Consider the following 19,870-nt stretch of genomic DNA (forward strand, 5'->3'; position numbering starts at 1 on the left):
TATTTTTAGTAGAGATGGGGTTTCACCATGTTGGTCAGGCTGGTCTCGAACTCCTGACCTCAGGCGATCTGCCCTCCTTTGCCTCCCAAGGTGCTGGGATTACAGGCATGAGCCACCGTGCTCGGCCTCCATGTTATATAATCTCTTGAACTTGTTCCCTCCTATCTAACTGAAATTTTGTAGCCTGTGACTAACATTCCAGTCCCTGGTAGCCACCATGAAATGCACTTTTTTTAAGTGGCCATGCTAGTGACTTTTGAGTAGATGGAATGCGAAAAACTGAGATCTTATTAAAGCTTTTATTTATCTGAACTCTCCTCTAAAGTAAGGCCAAAATAGTACCAATAACTTGATTTTGTTTCAAATAAAGGAGTTTTTTCTTACATTCCTTTTAATGCATAGTAAACTATACCATCCAAAATCAAAAGTTAGAAACTTCGATATTAATAGATTGTGCAGAGATTTTCAAGAAGCATTAATATATCCATGTATTTTAGTGCAGAGCGTTCTTGTGAAACCACCAGTTAAATGGCTTGAAGATGAAGGAGGTCCTTTACCTGAATCTCCTGTGTGAGTAAATAAGTTTACAAACAGTACTTCATCCGATTTTTGATATAGATTAAAAATAAACTGATCTTATATTCAAGTCTACAGTTGTGATACTCAAAGGTATTTTGAACACATCCAAAAAAAAAAGGTACTCTTGTTTTTCCCCCAGGGATACCCTCTCTACTATGCTTGTTTAGTTCTGCATACATAACTGGAGAGATCTTTATGAATGCATAGCTTAACTTAGCCTTGAGTAAGCTTTGGTGTATGCCAGACAGATTTCTCCAGCCCTTTTCTTTAGTCCTAAAGACTGTGTTCTTTCATTTTCGCCTGGGATACCTGAGCCAAAGCACAGTGGAAGTTAGCAGAGCTCTCAGATCTGGCCCATCAGTCTGCCTTACTCACAAATTATTTCTGTTGCCTCTGAAGATAATGCAGTTTTGAGTTCTTGATGTGTTTTTATTAAATGCATATATCTTAAGGTTCCCATTGCTGACCAGAGTTCCCTCTTCTCAAGCCCCACTTTTCTCACTTCAATACTAATTTCATGTTATAAGCATTACTTCCTAAAGTTTAGGGTGTATTATAATCATGTTCGATATGGTGTTTTGCTTTTCCAGAGGCCTGGATTATTCTAATCCTTGGCGTTCTAGCTATGTGCAGGCAAGAAATCAAATATTCTCTAATTTGCACATTGTTCATCCAACTATGAAAATGTTACTGGACCTTGGTTATACAACATTTGCTGATACAGTTTTGTTGGACTTTACAGGAATTAGGTAAAATCCTGTATTTATTAATTAAATTTAAAATTTGAATGTCTCCTTGCTTGAGTCTATATTTTTGACTGTATAATTTTTAAAACAGATCCCTAAATCTTCAACACTTTTCTCTAGATTTTAGAGTTTTAAAAAATGTATCTTGTTTGTTTCAACAATTGTGTGTGTGTGTGTGTGTGTGTGTGTGTTTTCCGTGATGGAGTCTTGCTCTGTCACCCAGGCTGGAGTGCAATGGTGTGATCTCGGCTCACTGCAACCTTTGCCTCCCTGGTTCAAGCAATTCTCCTGCCTCAGCCTCCCGAGTAACTGGGATTACAGGCACACACCACCACGCCCAGCTAATTTTTGTATTTTTAGTAGAGATGGGGTTTTACCACATTGGCCAGGTTGGTCTCGAACTCCTGACCTCATGATCTGCCTGCCTCAGCCTCCCAAAGTGCTGGGATTGCAGGTGTGAACCACCGTGCCCGGCCTAACAATTGTGTTTTAAGACCAATATGTATCATTTGCTTCAAATCATATTTCTTTTTCTCATAAATAGAGCTAAAGGTCCAATTGACTGTGAATCACTGAAAACTGATCTATCAATACAAACTAGAAAAGCAGAAGAGAAGATAATGAATACATGGTATCCAAAGGTTATAAATCTCTTTACTAAGAAGGAGGCACTAGAAGGTGTTAAACCTGAAAAATTGGATGCATTTTATAGCTGTGTTTCCACACTTATGTCAAATCAGGTAAATATACTTTATGTATATCAAATGATAATGTTATTAAAATTAGTTCAGTATTTTAAATAGAATTCTATGTAAACATAGTGCTAAGTAATTATTTTGAAATAAATTAAAATATTTCTACTGCAATTTTATTTAAATAATTTTAGCAGAACAATACTGAGTTTCTGAAACTATCTAAAATGAAAGGAAATCTAGAAGTATATGTTAGTATTATGAGTAATTACTTGGCTCATGCCTAAAGGATATATAAGTTAATTATAGCTTTATTTGGAGTATGTTAACAAAAGAATTATTCTAGTAACATATTTTTGAATTTATTAAATTTCGAGTTGGTTGATTCTCATTTCGTTCTCAGTAAAATCTTGGTTTAAAATGTTATTGATCATTGTATAAGAGGTATCCGGTGGAAAAAATTTTTAAAGTTATAGATAATCTTTAAATGACAAATAGGGAATTTTTAATTTTACGAAATTATATTTATGGCCTCCCCAAATTTTTACTATTGTAGATATACAATTCTAGAAAAATAGTTTTGAAGAAAATCTTGCCCTTTTGGTAAAGACCTCCAACAATTCCATGAATTTTGTCTTGAATATTTAAAAGGATAATATACATATTTAATATCTAGTATGTAATGCTGTAACTAATATACATGGTTTCCTTTCTACCTTTACCCTCTTAAGAGGACTGTGATTATTTAATAAAAGAGATGAGGAATGTCTTGAAGATCATTTAGAACTATGTTTGTCTGCTGGGGTAAATTCCCAACAGTTGGTTCCCTGTAAGAAAGCGTTATTCGTACTTTAGAAGCTCCTTGTGCACATTTCTAAGTTCCAGTGACTTTACTTTCACCCAGTAGTGTGCTAGAAATATGGCTCTCCAGAAAAGAAAATCACCCTTAGGCTGGGCACGGTGGCTCACACCTATAATACCAGCACTTTGGGAGGTCCAGGCAGGTGGATGACTTGAGCTCAGGAGTTCAAGACCAGCCTGGTCAACATGGCAAAACCTCCTTTCTACTAAAAATACAAAAATTAGCCACGCATGGTGGCATATGCTTGTAATCTCAGCCGCTTAGGAGGCTGAGGCATGAGAATAGTTTGAGACTGAGAGGCGAAGGTTGTGGTGAGCCCAGATTGTGCCACTGCATTCTAGCCTGGGCAACAGAGTAAGACTCTGTCTCAACATAATAAATAAATAAATAAATAAGAAAATTACCCTGATTTGTAGTGTTTGTTGACTTCTGTGGTGTAAATATTCCCACCATGGTAAATTTTGAACTTCTAAGAGTTTAACAACTGGCTCACAAAATTCTTGAATATTTAACAATTGACTCTTGAGAGAACAGGAGCTAGCTCTGGCATTCCACTGTACCTCACTCCATGAGCATGTCCCCACATTACACCCTTACCTCTGGTTGTCAGGCCTCCCCTCCCTTCAGTCTTTCCCATGTTGTTTGATCTTTTGGAACATTTTCTGTACCAGGGACAGAATTACTAAAGAATGTGAAAAATTCTGAGTCGCCATGTTAAGATTGTTGATATTCTATTAAAAAATTAAGGTTTGGCTGGGTGTAGTGGCTCACGCCTGTAATCTCAGCACTTTGGGAGGCTAAGGTGGGACGATCACTTGAGCCCAGGAGTTCAAGACCAGCCTGGGAAACAAAGTGAGACACTGTCTCTAGAAAAAAAATTAAAAATTAGGCAGGCATGGTAGCTCATGCCTATTGTCCCAGCTACTCAGGAGGCTGAGGCAGGAGGATTGCCTGAGCCCAGGAGTTCAAGGTTACAGTGAGCTATGATGGCACCATTTCACTGCAGTCCGGGCAACAGAGTGAGACACTGTCTTAAAATATATATATATATATATATATATATATATATATATATATGTATAGTGTGTGTGTGTATGTGTGTGTATACACATGTATATATAGTATGCTGAATGAAGATAATTTTCAAGACTAAACGGATTGATAGCATGTTTTAATTATAGAAGATTATAATCAGATATAGACAATTCTAATCAGTTTACTGATGTTAGTTAAAAGTTGAATTTGTATTCGCTAAAGTAATAATGATTTATATCATGCAGCTAAAGGATCTCTTAAGGAGAACTGTAGAAGGATTTGTAAAACTCTTTGACCCAAAAGATCAAGAAAGGCTGCCAATATTTAAGATAGAATTGACATTTGATGATGACAAAATGGAATTTTATCCTACCTTTCAAGATTTGGAAGATAATATTTTGAGTTTGGTAGAACGAATAGCCGAAGCTCTGCAGGTATTACATCTTTACCCATCGGGTTTCTTTATGTGGCTCTTTTAAAGAATTTTAAATTATTTGATTCGAATCTCTATGAAGTGTATATGTACATAAAATGTGATGACTCTTTGTGTTATTTTCCTCCCTCAATTATTTTAAATTAGAAATTGCTTTCTCTTTGAAAAAGTCTCTTGGCTGGAGATGACATCTTCCTTCTTAGAACTTTTCTTGTAGCTATGAATTGATTTTTTTTTTTTTTGGCATGTCTCATCTCTACTGAGTTGTGAGCTTCTTAACAACAAGATCTAATTAATATTTGTTCTTTCTAGAGCTTTCTGGTATAATTACTTTGTCAATAAATATTAGTCAATAAATATTTGTCGGCCGGGCGCAGTGGCTCACGCCTGTAATCCCAGCACTTCAGGAGGCCGAGGCAGGTGGAACACGAGGTCAGGAGATCGAGACCATCCTGGCCAACATGGTGAAACCCCATCTCTACTAAAAATACAAAAATTAGCTGGGCATGATGGCATGTGCCTATAATCCCAGTTGCTCAGGAGGCTGAGGCAGGAGAATTGCTTAAACCAGGGAGTTGGAGGCTGTAGTGAGCCAAGATCATGCCACTGCACTCCAGCCTGGCGACAGAGCAAGACTCTATCTCAAAAAAAAAAAAAAAAAAAAGATAAATAAATAAATATTTGTTAAATATTTATTTGGCAATAAATAATTAGTCAATAAATATTTGTTGAATGATAGAAAACTAACGCAACTTAAGGTTTTCTTTGTTTTGTTTTGTTTGAGACAGGGTCTCACTATTGACCTAGGCTGAAGTGCAGTGGCTATTCACAGACATGATCATAGCACACTGCTGCCTCGAACTCCTGGGCTCAAGTGATCTTCTTGCCTCAGTTTCCCAAGTAACTGGGACAATAGGCATGTGCTGCTGCACCTGGCCCAACTTGTTTTACGTTAGACTACAAACTATACAATTTTAAATCATTATTTTGTATCAAGTTATTTTTTCTTCGGCCATTGAAATCTGAAAAGAATGTTTAAAAATATAGTATAAGATCTACATATAGGCCCGGCGCAGTGGCTCACGCCTGTAATCCTAACACTTTGGGAGGACGAGGCGGGCGGATCGCCTGAGCTCAGGAGTTCGAGACTAGCCTTACCAACATGGTGAAACACCATCTCTACTAAAATACAAAAAATAGGCCAGGCACGGTGACTCATGCCTGTAATCCCAGCACTTTGGGAGGCCGAGGCGGGCGGATCACAAGATCAGGAGGTCGAGACCAGCCTGACCAACATGGTGAAACCCTGTCTAAAAATACAAAAATTAGCTGGGTGGGGTGGTGTGCGCCTGTAATCCCAGCTACTCAGAAGGCTGAGGCAGGAGAAGCACTTGAACCCAGGAGGCGGAGGTTGCAGTGAGCCGAGATCGCACCACTGCACTCCAGCCTGGGTGACAGAGCAAGACTCTGTCTCAAAAAAAAAAAAAAAAAAAAAATCTACATATAGATTAATTATACAGTTAGATATTTATTATATACATTGTTATTATTTTTATTTGCATTAGAATGTCCAAACAGTCCCCTCTTGGCTATCAGGAACTTCAACACCAGTAAATCTTGACACAGAACTTCCTGAACACGTGTTACACTGGGCTGTTGATACACTGAAGGCAGCAATACATCGGAACTTAGAAGGTGCAAGAAAACATTATGAGACATATGGTGTGTATGATATATATAATATTATACCATTTGTCATCATTTTATTTGTGCTAGAATTTGGTCAGGTGTCTGTTTGTCTGGGACTGCCATGAAAGAACAGGGAGAGCCAGAAGTTAGCATAGGCGTAGCTTTTGGCAGAGTCAAGAATCAAACCCAATACATTTTGTTGTCCAGTCCAAAGGGTGTGTGTGAACTGGAGCGGGGTGGTAAAGTCAAAGGCAGAGAGAAGAAATGTTGGAATAATTCAAGGGTAAAAGCAAGGTAATTTCTGAGAATAGTTTCAAAGAGGATGTAGCTCAATTTTATTGGTCTGTAGTCTCCTCACGTGTGTGTGAGGTCAGGATGTATGGTTGTTCTTTGACATTCTATTAACCAACATCTTCTATTAATTGGTGTATCTGTACCCCTAAGTCATTCTTAAAAGTCTCAAATACTCTATTACCTTTGTTTTAAAATGTCTGTGTTTAACTTGGTTTGCTTTTATTATACCCATTTTCTTAAAATATAGTAAATCATGTATGTTAATACTCTATTAATAATAATATTTAATTGAGTAGGTTCCCCATTCCATGATCATATAAAAAGTGTTTTATCTTCTAAAAAGGGTATTACTGAGATTTTAATTAGATTATTAATTTTCAGTTGAAAAATATAACTGGCTCCTTGATGGGACCGCAGTTGAGAATATAGAGACTTTTCAGACAGAAGATCATACTTTTGATGAATATACAGAGGTAAGTGGTAATTCTGTTTTTATTAATGTGTTTTGAATTTTTTGTAACATTAGGATCTTTCCATTCTAAAAGTAAATGCTTAAATATAATTTCTTATTTAAAATATAATTTCAACAAAACTCATTGTCTTACCTTATAATTTCTTTAGTCATTCATTTACTCATTTATTAATTCAATAAAATTTTCCTTATCACATTCAGACACCTAGCAAGATTTGGTGATGCAAAAATAAATGATAGGGTGGGAATGGTGGCTCATGCCTATAATCTCAGCACTTTGAAAGGCCAAGACAAGAGGATTGCTTGAGCCCAGGAATTTGAGACCAGCCTGGGCAACATAGTGAGACCCTGTCTCTACGAAAGTTTTTTTTGTTTGTTTGTTTTTTTAATTAGCCAGGTATGGTGGTGCATTCCTGTAGTCCTTCTTACTCAGGAGGCTGAGGCAAGAGGATCACTTGAGCCCAGGAGGTTGAGGCTGCAGTGAGCTCTGATTGCACCACTGTTCTCCAGCTGGGCAACCGGGCAAGACCCTGTCTTAAAAAAAATATACAACTATTGTCTTCAGGAGCTTATATTTGGCCTGGAAGCCTGACATGGAAATAACAACTATGAAGTATTGAGATAAGTACTAGAATAGAGATATGGACAAAGTGTTGTTTGCTTTGGGAAATTGGTGAAGATATTATGCAAGAAGTGAAATGTGAGTTGGGCTTTGAAGTAGATTTTATATAGAAAGTGGAGAAGGGAGGGGATGTAGCATGAACTAAGGTGTTCAGAGAACATAAATGAACGAAAATAGTTAAATAATAGGTAACAGGGACACAGTACATGGAAAATTTAGAATATGATGAAGTTTGAAGTGTAAGTTGGAGCCACATGGGAAAATCCTGGAGTATCTTTGCTCGAGAATTTGTACTTTGTTCTGAAGGTTTTTAGCCATGGAAGTAATCTATTTGGATCTGAGTTTTAGAAAGATAATTCTGGGCCAGGTGCAGTGGCTCACACCTTTAATCTCAGCACTTTAGGAGGCCAAGGTAGGTGGATCATGTGAGGTCAGGAGTTTGAGACCAGCCTGGCCAACATGGCGAAACCCCATCTCTACTAAAAATAAAAAATTTGCCAAGCATGGTTGTCTATGCCTGTAATCCCAGCTACTAGGGAGACTGAGGAGTAGGAGTGCTTGAACCTGGGAGGCGAAGGTTGCAGTGAGCAGAGATCATGCCACTGCACTCTAGCCTGGGCAACAGAGTGAGGCTCCATCTCAAAAAAAAAAAAAAAAAAAAAAAAAAAAAAAATTCTGGTAGTAGTGGGGAAAAGGCAATTGAAAGAGAAAAGACTCCCACCTCCTCAAGGGACCTTGTTCTATTGGTTAAAACTAGCCTAATATTTCTTCACTTTCCTTCTTTCTATTGACTGTTTAGATTTTTAAATGTATATTTTATACATTTTAATTTTTCTAACATCTTAAATATTAAACATATACAGGTTTTTTTTTTTTTTTTTTTTTTGAGACAAGGTCTCACTCTATTGCCCAGGCTAGAGTGCAGTGGCATGATCATGGCTTACTACAGCCTTAACCTCCCGGGTTCAAGCAGTCCTCCACTTCAGCCTCCCAAGTAGCTGAGACTAGAAGTGTACACCTGCTGGCTAACTTTTTTTTAAAGTTTTTTTTTTTTTTTTGAGATGGGGTCTCCTTACGTTTCCCTGGGTGGTTTTGAACTTCTACACTCAAGCAATCCTCCCACCTTGGCCTCTCAAAGTGTTGGGATTGCAGGCATGAGCCACCACACCCAGCCTGTACAAATAAATTGAAGGAATTTTACAAAGCATACCACCTACATTCTAGGATTTTGCTATATTTATTTGTTATTCCATCCCTTTTAAAAATTCTTTATTAATTTCAAGAGAAATTAACTTTAAAAAATCAACTTGAGATTTAGTTTACATACAATAAAATGTACCTATTTTAATTGTACAGTTATATGAGTTTTGACAAATGCGTATACTCATATAACCATCACCAGAATCAAGATGTAGAACATTTCTCCTACCTCAGAAAGTTTTCTTATACCCCGTCCTGGCCAATTCTCCCCAACTCTGACCTCAGGAAACTGCTGGCATGCTTTCTGTTACTATAGATTAGGTTTTTGTTTTCTAAAGTTTCAGATAAATAGAATCATAAATACATACTCTTTTGCATCTGCTTTCTTTTATTAGCACAAAGTTTTCGAGATTTATCTATGTTGTGCATATCAGTAGTTTATTCCTCTTTTGTTTGTTTTTGTTTTTGTGTGTATATGTGTTTTTTGTTTTTGTTTTTGTTTTCGAGACGGAGTCTTCCTCTGTCGCCCAGGCTAGAGTGCAGTGGTGCAATCTCGGCTCACTGCAACCTCTGCCTCCCAGGTTCGAGCCATTCTCCTGCTTCAGCCTCCCGAGTGGCTGGGACTACAGGCGCCCGCCACCACGGCTGGCTAATTTTTTGTATTTTTAGTAGAGAAGGGGTTTCACCGTGTTAGCCAGGATGGTCTCGACCTCCTGACCTCATGATCCGCCCGCCTCAGCCTCCCAAAGTGCTGGGATTACAGGTGTGAGCCACTGCGCCCAGCCTAGCTTATTTCTTTTATTGCTTAGTAGTATTTCACTGTATAGATATACAGTTTCTTTATTCATTCACATTTTGATGGGTATTTGAGATGTTTCCAGTTTTTGGCTATTATGAATAAAGTTACTATGGTCTTCTGTTTATAAGTCTTTGTGCGGACATATGCTTTCATTTCTCTTTCTAGGAGTTGGATTGCTGCGTGGTATGGGAAGTGTATGTTTAACTTTTAAAGAAACTGTTAAGCCAGGCATAGTAGCTTGCACCTGTAGTCTCAGCTACTCAGGAGGCTGAGTTGAAAGGATTACCGGAGACTAGGAGTTCGAGTCTGCAGTGAGTTATGATCATGACACTGCACTCCAACTCGGGTGACAGAGCAAAACTCTTGTCTCAAAAAACAGAAGAAACTTAAATTTCTCTCAAAGTTGTTATATCATGGCCGGGCGCGGTGGCTCACGCCTGTAATCCCAGCACTTTGGGAGGCCGAGGCGGGCGGATCACAAGGTCAGGAGATCGAGACCATGGTGAAACCCCGTCTCTACTAAAAATAGAAAAAATTAGCCGGGCGCAGTGGCGGGCGCCTGTAGTCCCAGCTACTCGGGAGGCTGAGGCAGGAGAATGGCGTAAACCCGGGAGGCGGAGCTTGCAGTGAGCCGAGATTGCGCCACAGCACTCCAGCCTGGGCGACAGAGAGAGACTCCGTCTCAAAAAAAAAAAAAAAAAAAAAAGTTGTTATATCATGTACAATCTCACCAGCAGTGTATGAGATGTCCAGTTCTTCTACATCCTTTTCAGCCTTCGGGATTATCAGTCTTTTACTTTTTATTATTGTTTTATTTTTTCCCACTGCACTTTCACATCTAGATTACCAGACTTTTTAATTTCATGTGTGTGTTGGTATCCCATTGTGGTTTTAATTTGCATTTCCCTAATGACTAATGATGTTTAGCATCTTTTAACATGTCACGTTCCATCTGTGTATCTTTTTATTAATAAAAATAAAATGTCTCTTAATTGTTTGTACATTTTATTTGTTTTTTTTTTTTTTTTTTTTTTTTTTTGAGACGGAGTCTCGCTCTGTCGCCAGGCTGGAGTGCGGTGGCGCAATCTCCACTCACTGCAAGCTCCGCCTCCCAGGTTCACGCCATTCTCCTGCCTCAGCCTCCCGTGTGGCTGGGACTACAGACGCCCGCCACCGCACCCAGCTAATTTTTGTATTTTTAGTAGAGACGGGGTTTCACCGTGTTAGTCAGGATGGTCTCGATCTCCTGACCTCGTGATCCGCCCATCTCGGCCTCCCAAAGTGCTGGGATTACAGGCGTGAGCCACCGCGCCCGGCCATGTTTGTACATTTTAAATTGGTTTTTTATGTTTTATTGTGGAGCTATAATGGATGTATTTTATTGGACTATATTGTTATAATCAATGTTATGGAGTTTTAAGAATTCTTTATATATTCTGGGTAAAAGTTCTTTATCTGAAATAGTTTTGCAAATATTATCTCATAGTTTATGCCTTGACATTTTATTTTTATAACGATGTCTTTCAAGGAGCAGACATTTTAAATTATAATTAATTCTAGTTTATCATTTTTTTTCTTCTTTTGATGTTCATACTTTTTGTGTCCTAACAAATCTTTCCTACTCCGTGATCATAAAGATTTGTTCCTATATTTTACTCTAGAAGCTTTTCTTGGAATCCCTAAACAACACATGTGATCGTCTAGAAGTTTTATAGTTGTAACTTTCACATTTAGGTCTATGACCCTTTGTAAGTTAACTTTTGTATGTGGTGTGGGATATAGGTTATGGTTCAGATGGTTTTCATGTGGACATCCAGCTGCCCCAGCATCATATGTCAAAAATACTGTCTTGTCCTCATTAAAGTATCTTGCCATTTTTGTTGAAAATCAATTGACCCTATATCTGTGGGTCTGTTCCTGGATTCTCTATTTTCCATTGATTTATATATCTATTCTTATGCCAGTACCACACTGTCTTGATTTCTGTAGTTTAATGGTAAATTGTAAAATCAAGTAGTGCAAGTTCTCCCACTTTTTTCTTTTTCCAAAATTATTTGGACTGTTCTAGGTGCTTTGCATTTCCATATACATTTTAAAATCAACCTATCAATTCCTAAAGAAGCCAGCTCGGATTTTGGTTAGGATTGCATTGAATCTCTGAATCAATTTGGAAAGAGCTGCCATCTTGAAATAGAAGCTTTCAGTACATGACCATAGTATGTATTTAAATTTATTTGGACTTTCTTTAATTTCACTCAGCAATGTAGTTGTAGTTTGCACTGTACAGCTCTTGCAAATATTTTCCTAAATCTGTCCCTTAAAATGTTTCAGGTTTACCTGATTTTCTTATAGTTTTTTTTTTTTTTAAACAGAGTTTCACTCTTGTTGCCCAGGCTGGAGTGTAATGGTGCGATCTCGGCTCACTGCAACCTCTGCCTCCTGGGTTCAAGCAATTCTCCTGCCTCAGCCTCCCGAGTAGCTGGGATTACAGGCGCTTGCCACCACACCCAACTAATTTTTGTATTTTTAGTAGAGACAGGATTTTGCCATGTTGGCCAGGCTGGTCTTGAACTCCTAACTCAGGTGATCTGCCTACCTCGGCCTCCCAAAGTGCTGGGATTACAGGCATGAGCCACTGCACCTGGCCATAAATAGTATTTTTAATAGCAATTTTTATTTACATTACAGTGTTGAATAGCAGCAGTGAGATAGGACATCCTTGCTGTGTTTATAGTGTTGTGGGAAATATATTCAGATTTTCATCATTAAATACGTTAAGAGTTGGGTTTTTGGTAGATGCCCTTTATCATGTGGATGAAATTCCCTTCTATTCCAAGTTTGCCAAGAGTTTTTATAATGGGAGGGTGCTGAATTTTGTCAAGTATTTTTTGGCACATATTTAATTGATCACATGGATTTTCTCTTTTTTTCTGTTAATATTTTGAATTATATTTATTGATGTTCAAATATTAACCCAATGTTGTTTTCCTGGAATAAACCTGAATTACCCCCAAAATTTAGTGCCTTAAAATACCAAACTTTATTATCTTATACTATCTGTGGGTCAGGAATCCAGCCTTGGATCAGCTGGGTCCCTATGGCTCAAGGTCTCTCATAAAGTTGCAGTCAAGCTGTCAGCTAGGGCTATGTTCTCATGAAGGTTTGACTGGGGGCAGAATGATTCCAAATTCACTCAGGTGGTCATTGACAGGATTCAGTTTGCCACAGGCTATTGAATTTCTGTTTTTGGATACATAGATATTTAGGATTGCTATATTTTCTTGATGAACATTATTATTATAAAATAACCTTTTAAATCCCTGATCTTTTATATATATAAAATCAGGGATTAAAATACATATTTAAATATATAAAAATATATAAAATATATTTGTATGTTTATAAAATTTATATATATATATCAAATATATATTTAAAAATATATAAATATATATATTTTTTGAGATGGAGTCTTGCTCTTGTCGCCCAGGCTAGAGTGCAATAGCACGATCTCGGCTCCCTGCCACCTCTACCTCCTGAGTTCAAGTGATTCTCCTGCCTCAGCCTCCTGAGTAGCTGGGATTACAAGTGCCTGCCACCATGTCCAGCTAATTTTTTTGTATTTTTTAGTAGCCATGGGGTTTCAACATGTTGGCCATGCTGGTCTCGAACTCCTGACCTCAGGTGATCTGCCCACCTCAGCCTTCCAAAATGCTAGGATTACAGGCGTGAGCCACCGTGCCTGGCCCCTGATTATGTTTCTTATTCTGAAGTTTTTTACTGATACTGATACTCTAGCTTTTATTTTACAAAACAACTTTATTGAGATGTAATTCACATATTATATAATCAATCAAAATCAAATATATAATCTATCAAAAAGTATGATTTATTTCTGTCATTTACTGTGTCACATATTTTGGTACTCTGTTATATATGTGTAAATGTCATATCTTTCTGATGGACTGACCCTTTTATTATTTTAAAATATCTCTCTTTATCTCTAGCAACATTTAAAAAAAAATTTTTTTTTGAGGCAGGGTCTTGCTCTGCCGCCCAGGCTGGATTGTAGTGGTGTTGTCACAGCTCACTGCAGCCTCAACCTCTCAGGCTTAAGTGATCCTCCTGCCTCAATCTCCTGAGTAGCTGGGAATACAGGCATATGCCACTATGGTGGGATAACTTTTGTATTTTTTGAGAGAAGGGATTTCGCCACATTGCCTAGGCCAATCTCAAACTCCTGAGCTCAAGCGATCCACCTGCCTCAGCCTCCCAAAGTGCTGGAATTACAGATGAGAGCTACCACACTTGGCCCTGAATTTTCTGTATACAATATCATGTCATGTGCAATAGTGATTGTCTTACTTCCTTTCTAATCTGAGTTCCTTTTGTTTATTTTTCTTGCCTAATTTCACTGGCTAGTATCTGTAGTACAATGTTTTGTTTTGTTTTAGACAGGGTCTCACTTTGTTGCTCAGGCTGGAGTACAGTGATGTGATCTCAGCTCACTGCAGCCTCAACCTCCGAGACTCCAGTGATCCTCCCACCTCAGCCTCCTAAGTATCTGGGACTACAGGCACAGACCACCACCACCACGTCTAGCTAAGTTATTTTTTTGTTTTTAGTAGAGACAAGGTCTCACTATGTTGCCCAGGTTGGTCTCAAACTCCTGGGCTCAAGTAATCCATGCACCTTAGCCTCCTAAAGTGCCAGGATTATAGGCGTGAGACACCGTGCCCAGCCAATGTAGTACAAGTTCTTTTTTTTTTTTTTTAGACAAGGTCTCACTCTGTTATCCAGACTGGAGTGCAGTGGTAGAACCTTGCTCACTGCTGCCTTGATCTCCCAGGCTCAAGCCATCTTCCCACCTCAGCCTCCCAAGTAGCTGGAACAATAGGTGTGTGCCATCACACCCAGCTAATTTTTGTATTTTTTGTAGAGATGGGGTCTCACTATGTTGCTCAGGCTGGTCTCAAACTCCTGGATGAAAGTGATCCTCCTGCCTCAGCCTCCCAAAGCTCTGGGATTACAAGCATGAACCACTGCGCCTGTCCCTTATCTTGTTCTTGATCTTAGAGGGAAATGTTCATTTTTTCATCATTAAGTATAATGTTAGTTGTAGGTTTTTCCTAGACATGCCTTATGAAAGTTGAGGATGTTCTCTTCTATTCCTAGTTTGTGGTTTTACCATGAAAGAGTGTTGGGTTTCGTTATATGCTTTTTTTTTTTTTTTTCTTTTTTGACTGGTCAAGTACCCAATAGTGAGAAAGGGGGAAAGAGTAGAACAAGCAGTTTGATCTGTGATTAACTGTGAGCAATCAAATGAGATAACTCACTACCTTTAGACCAGTTTGTTTAATGCTTTTTTGGCATCTATTGAGATGACTATGGGTTTTTTTCTACTATGCATACTTTTTACCTTATTTGGCTTTTATGGTTTCATGAAACTATTTTGTGAATGCATAAATGCATAATTACTTTCACAAATTCAGAGATGGCATATAGTTGTCTTTTGGTAGCTGCAGGTATTTGTTCTAGGACCCGTCTATAGATATCAAAATCTGCAGATGCTCAAGTCTCATATAAAATGGTGTAGTATTTGCATATAATTTATGCACATCCTCTGGTATACTTTAAACTATCTCTAGATTACTTATAATACCTAATGCAACATAAATGCTATATAAAGAGTTATACTGTATTGTTTTTTATTTGAATTATTTTATTGTTATTTTTATGGCTTTTCTCAAATATTTTCAATTTGCCATTAGTTGAATCTGCAGATGTGGAACCCATGGATACAGAGGGCCAACTGTATTCTCTTTCATTTGTATTTTACCATATATTTCAATACAGTGCTATGCAGAGAATAGACAGAATAAATGTTCTATAAATTACCAGCTAAATTTTTTGTGGCCTGGGTATAACCTGTAGTATCTATAAGCCCTAAATATCAAGACCAAGCATATGTTTCATTAAAGTTTTTTTCCGTTTGTTTTTGTTTTTTTGTTTTTTTTGTTTTAAGACAAAAAAGAGTCTCGCCCTGTCGCCCAGGCTGAGTGCAGTGGCGCCATCTCGGCTCACTGCAAGCCCCGCCTCCTGGGCCCAAGCGATTCTCCTGCCTCAGCCTCCTGAGTAGCTGAGACTACAGGTGCCCACCACTACACCTGGACAATTTTTGTATTTTTAGTAGACAGGGTTTCACCATGTTGGCCAGGATGGTCTCAACCTCCTGATCATGATCCACCTGCCTCAGCCTCCCAAAATGCAAAGATTACAGGTGTGAGCCACTGCACCCCACCTCCTTAACTTTTAAAATGATTATTTCCTTAGGTCTATTATTTTGTAGTGACATTTTCTAGAATTTTGTAATAATTTTGGGATAGTTTATATAACTATTTGAAAATTTACTTTTAGATTTAGTAACATATTCCTGGATTTGTTTGTCAGTTTCTGATATACTATAGTTGTGGTTAGTATGCCTATTTGGGGGGAAATTTAAGAATGATGAACTATAACATCCGTACAGATGAACTTATTTATTTATTATTTATTTATTTATTTATTTATTTATTTATTGAGACCAAGTTTCACTCTTGCTGCCCAGGCTGGAGTGCAATGGTGCAATCTCGGCTCACCACAACCTCCACCTCTTGGGTTCAAGCGACTCTCCTGTCTCAGCCTCCTGAGTAGCTGGGATTACAGGCATGCGCCACTACGCCCGGCTAATTTTGTATTTTTAGTAGAGAAGGGGTTTCTCCATGTTGATCAGGCTGGTCTTGAACTCCTGACCTCAGGTGCTCCGCCCACCTCAGCCTCCTAAAGTGCTGGGATTACAGGCATGGGCCACCACGCCTGGCTTATTATTTAATTTATTTTTTTAGAGACAGGGTCTCTGTTGTCCAGACTGGAGTGCAGTGATGTGAGCATAGCTCAATGCAGCCTCAAGTTCCTGGGATCAAATGATCATTTACCTCAGCCTCCTAAGTAGCAAGGATTAAAGGCATATTCCACCATGCCCGTCTAATTTTTTTTTTTTTTTTTCATGCAGAGTCTCAGTCACTCAGGCTGGAGAGCAGTGGTGTGATCATGGCTAAACGCAGCTTCTGCCTTCTGGGCTCAAGTGATCCTCCCACCTTAGCCTCCTGAATAGCTGAGACTACAGGCACGCACCACAACACCTGGCTAATTTTTGTATTTTTTGTAGAGATGGGGTTTTACCATGTTACCCAAGCTGAAAGGCTAATTAAAAAAAATTTTTTTTTTTTTTTTTGTAGAGATAGGGGGTTCAGTTTGTTGCTCAGGCTGATCTCGAACTCCTGGCTTCAAGCAATCCTCCTGACTCAGTCTCCCAAAATGCTGGGAGTCTACAGGCATGAGCCATCATGCCTGGCTTATACAGATGAATTTATAGGATGCTTGTGATTTGTGTAAAAATAAAACAGGACAGGGGAGTGGTTAGGAGTATAGTTAAAAAAAGGTTGGTGATGAGTTGCTAATTGTTGAAACTGGATGATGGGTACATTTTGTTTATTTTTGTATGTTTAAAATGTTCCATGAAAAAATTTAATATAATTGTGAAATATAACATACATAGTACATATGTATAGACAGGTAATTATAACCTAGGTGGTAATAACCACGTAGCTTAAGAATGAGAATTTTGCAACACCCAGAAGCCACCACGTGCCTCTCCCCAATTATAACTTTCTTCTGTCTTTATTGGTAACTATTATCCTGACATTTCTCGCTTTCCTTTATGGTTTTACCACCTATGTCTGTATACTTAAATAATATAGTTTAGTTTTGTCCATGGTAAGTTCGTATGAAAAGTATCACACTGTATATATTCTTTTGTGTTTTTCTTCTTTCATCATGGTAAAATTTATCCATATTCATCTTTTTTCAATGCCATGAGTTCTGTCTACCCTTTATTTGATGGAATTTTTTTTTTTTTTTTTTTTTTTTTTTTTTTTGAGATAGGGTCTTGCTGTGTCTTCCAGGCTGGAGTGCGGTGGTGTGATCTCGGCTCACTGCAACCTCTACCTCTCAGGTTCAAGCGATTCTCAGCCTCTTGAGTAGCTGGGATTACAGGCATGTGCCACCACATCCAGCTAATTTTTGTATTTTTAGTAGAGACGGGGTTTCACCATGTTGGCCAGGCTGGTCTCGAACTCCTGACCTCAGGTGATCCACCCGCCTCAGCCTCCCAGAGTGCTGGGATTACAGGCGTGAGTCACCGTGCCTGGCCTTATTTGGTGTATTTCCAACCAAGAACAAGGCAGGTGCTTAAGACAGTCTTTGAATCAATTAATTATTATCTTCCCCCTTGAACACTGAAAAATTTAAACCCAATTCACCACATCCTAGATACTCTAGAAAAATAGGACAGCATTGAGAGAGAGAAACATAAAGAAAAGTTCTCCTGAAGGAAGAATAAAAGGAATAGGCCATTTTGGTAGAGAGTGGAGATCGAGTGAGAAGGAAGGCAGATAGAAACATTAAAGGTGGATTGTGAAATTAAGTCAAAGTTAGTCCAAAGTTGGTAAGTGTGTTTCACTTTTACCAAGTACAACATATCTTGTCAGATTTTCTTGATACTACTTTGTTTAATTTTAAAAAATTACCCCAGTGTTTGGGTACTAAGAAGTTGACATACATTCCAATATCTTGGATCTTGGTAATTGCAGAGCATCTGTTGCTGGATTATTATTACCATTTTGTTAACAGATAGGGTCTTACACTGTCACCCAGCATGAAATGCAGGGTGCCATCATAGCTGCCTGCAACCTTAAACTCAAGCAGTCCTCCCACCTCAGCCTCCTAAGAGTAGCTGGGATTATAGGCCCAAACCATCTTGCCTGGCTTGGAGTATTTTAACAAAAACCAATAAGTTCCTTATATATATATATATATATATTTTTTTTTTTTTTTTTTCCTAAAGATTGAATTAGAATCCTTGACCATGTGGATGTAAAGTGAAAAAAATAGAATCTTTAATGAGCTATCAGTAATGGCAAAAGCAAATATTTATCCACTATGCAAATTGTTACATGATATATGTTTGTTTCTAAACAGAGAAATGGGTTGACTCTGGGGATAGTTTTAAGAAATAATTATTGAGGGAAATTTTACCTTGTGATATGTTCAGATTTTGATACTGTGAATGGTATCGTATTCGATATTTACTGGTAGATTGGCAAATTCCTTAATGAAAGAATAGGTGAAAAAATATGTATGAAACAAGGGAAAAAATTTTAGTCACTTAGCAAAAAATAAAGTTGTATTTATATTATATAATTAAGACTCATAACAATACAATATTATAAAAATCACTGAAAGTTCTAAATGTTTTTTTCATTTGAACACTTTTTTTCAAGTTTATAGAAAAATTTTTCAGTCTTGCCTCAGAAATAATGCTTTTGCCTCAGTGGATTCATTACCCTATGGTGCGTTTGGATTGTGAAGATTTGAAGATAGGCCTGACAAATAAAGCAAAAGCCTTTGCAAACATATTATTAAATGACATAGCTTCAAAATATAGAAAAGAAAATGAACGGTAAGTAGAATTAATTCCCAAACTCAGAATTATATGGCTAAAAGAAATACTTTGCTAAAGTAATTCCTGTTTAAAAACAAAAGCTTAAAATATGTAAGTACTTACAACTTTTTCTCCATAGCTGCCTCCTATAGAGGTGCCTTTGTAGTCCCGTTGGGCTTGCTTCTTTTTGTTTGATACTGTTTGATACCTTTTTAAATGCAGATCATTTCGTCATTCAGGTATTAAGCCCAGTAACGAATAGTTCTCCCTTCTCATTCCCCTCCCTTCCCCTTCCCCTTCCCCTTCCCTTCCCCTTCCCCTTCCCCTTCCCCTTCCCTTCCCTTCCTTTCCTTTCCTTCTATTAGAGATAAGGTCTTGGCCATGTTGCCTAGGCTGCTCTCAAACTCCTGGACTCAAGTGATCCTCCCATCTCAGCCTCCCAGAGTGTTGGAATTACAGGTGTGGGCCACTGTGCCTGGCCACATTCCTCCTGTATTTCTGATATTCAATAATTAACTATAAAGTCCTACATTATCTGATTTATGCTCACCACTTCAACTTCGTTTGCCATTCCTAAAGTATGTCAAGCTTATTACCACCTTATGGCCTTGCTGTTTTTTCTTCCTGGAATCTCTTTTCCTGGTATTTGACAACTCATTTGTTTTTTCCCTCATCTTGAGTATCACCTCCCTGGAAAGGCCTTCTCTGGCCCCTCTGTGTAAAATAGCGGCTTCTTCTTGACACTCCATCATTCTTTTTCCTTTCATGGTGCTTTATTTTTCTTCATAGCTTTTTTTTTTTTTTTTTCTTTAGAGACAGGGTCTCACTATAATGCCCAGACCGAAGTGCAGTAGCACAATTACAGCTCACTGCAGCCTTGAATTCCTGGGCTCAAGGGATCCTCAG

The 19,870-nt window shown here is 38.1% G+C and overlaps 1 protein-coding gene across 11 annotated transcripts in view; it reads left to right on the plus strand.

Moving 5' to 3' along the window:
- DNAH12 (dynein axonemal heavy chain 12) overlaps positions 1 to 19,870 on the plus strand; it is a 247,789-nt gene that overhangs the window by 49,058 nt on the left and 178,861 nt on the right. For all 11 annotated transcript variants that reach the window (XR_012090615.1, XR_012090616.1, XM_073010001.1 and 8 more), the window contains 7 exons: positions 498 to 570; positions 1,170 to 1,328; positions 1,870 to 2,065; positions 4,160 to 4,348; positions 5,913 to 6,069; positions 6,712 to 6,803; positions 18,804 to 18,982. Coding sequence is in view for 9 of the 11 variants with exons in the window: in XM_073010001.1 (XP_072866102.1) it covers positions 498 to 570; positions 1,170 to 1,328; positions 1,870 to 2,065; positions 4,160 to 4,348; positions 5,913 to 6,069; positions 6,712 to 6,803; positions 18,804 to 18,982 (1,045 nt within the window). In the remaining 2 variants the exon portion in view is untranslated. The remainder of the gene's footprint in view (positions 1 to 497; positions 571 to 1,169; positions 1,329 to 1,869; positions 2,066 to 4,159; positions 4,349 to 5,912; positions 6,070 to 6,711; positions 6,804 to 18,803; positions 18,983 to 19,870) is intronic.

The sequence above is a fragment of the Chlorocebus sabaeus genome, chromosome 22 (assembly GCF_047675955.1).
Source record: "Chlorocebus sabaeus isolate Y175 chromosome 22, mChlSab1.0.hap1, whole genome shotgun sequence".
NCBI classification, from domain to species: domain Eukaryota; kingdom Metazoa; phylum Chordata; class Mammalia; order Primates; family Cercopithecidae; genus Chlorocebus; species Chlorocebus sabaeus.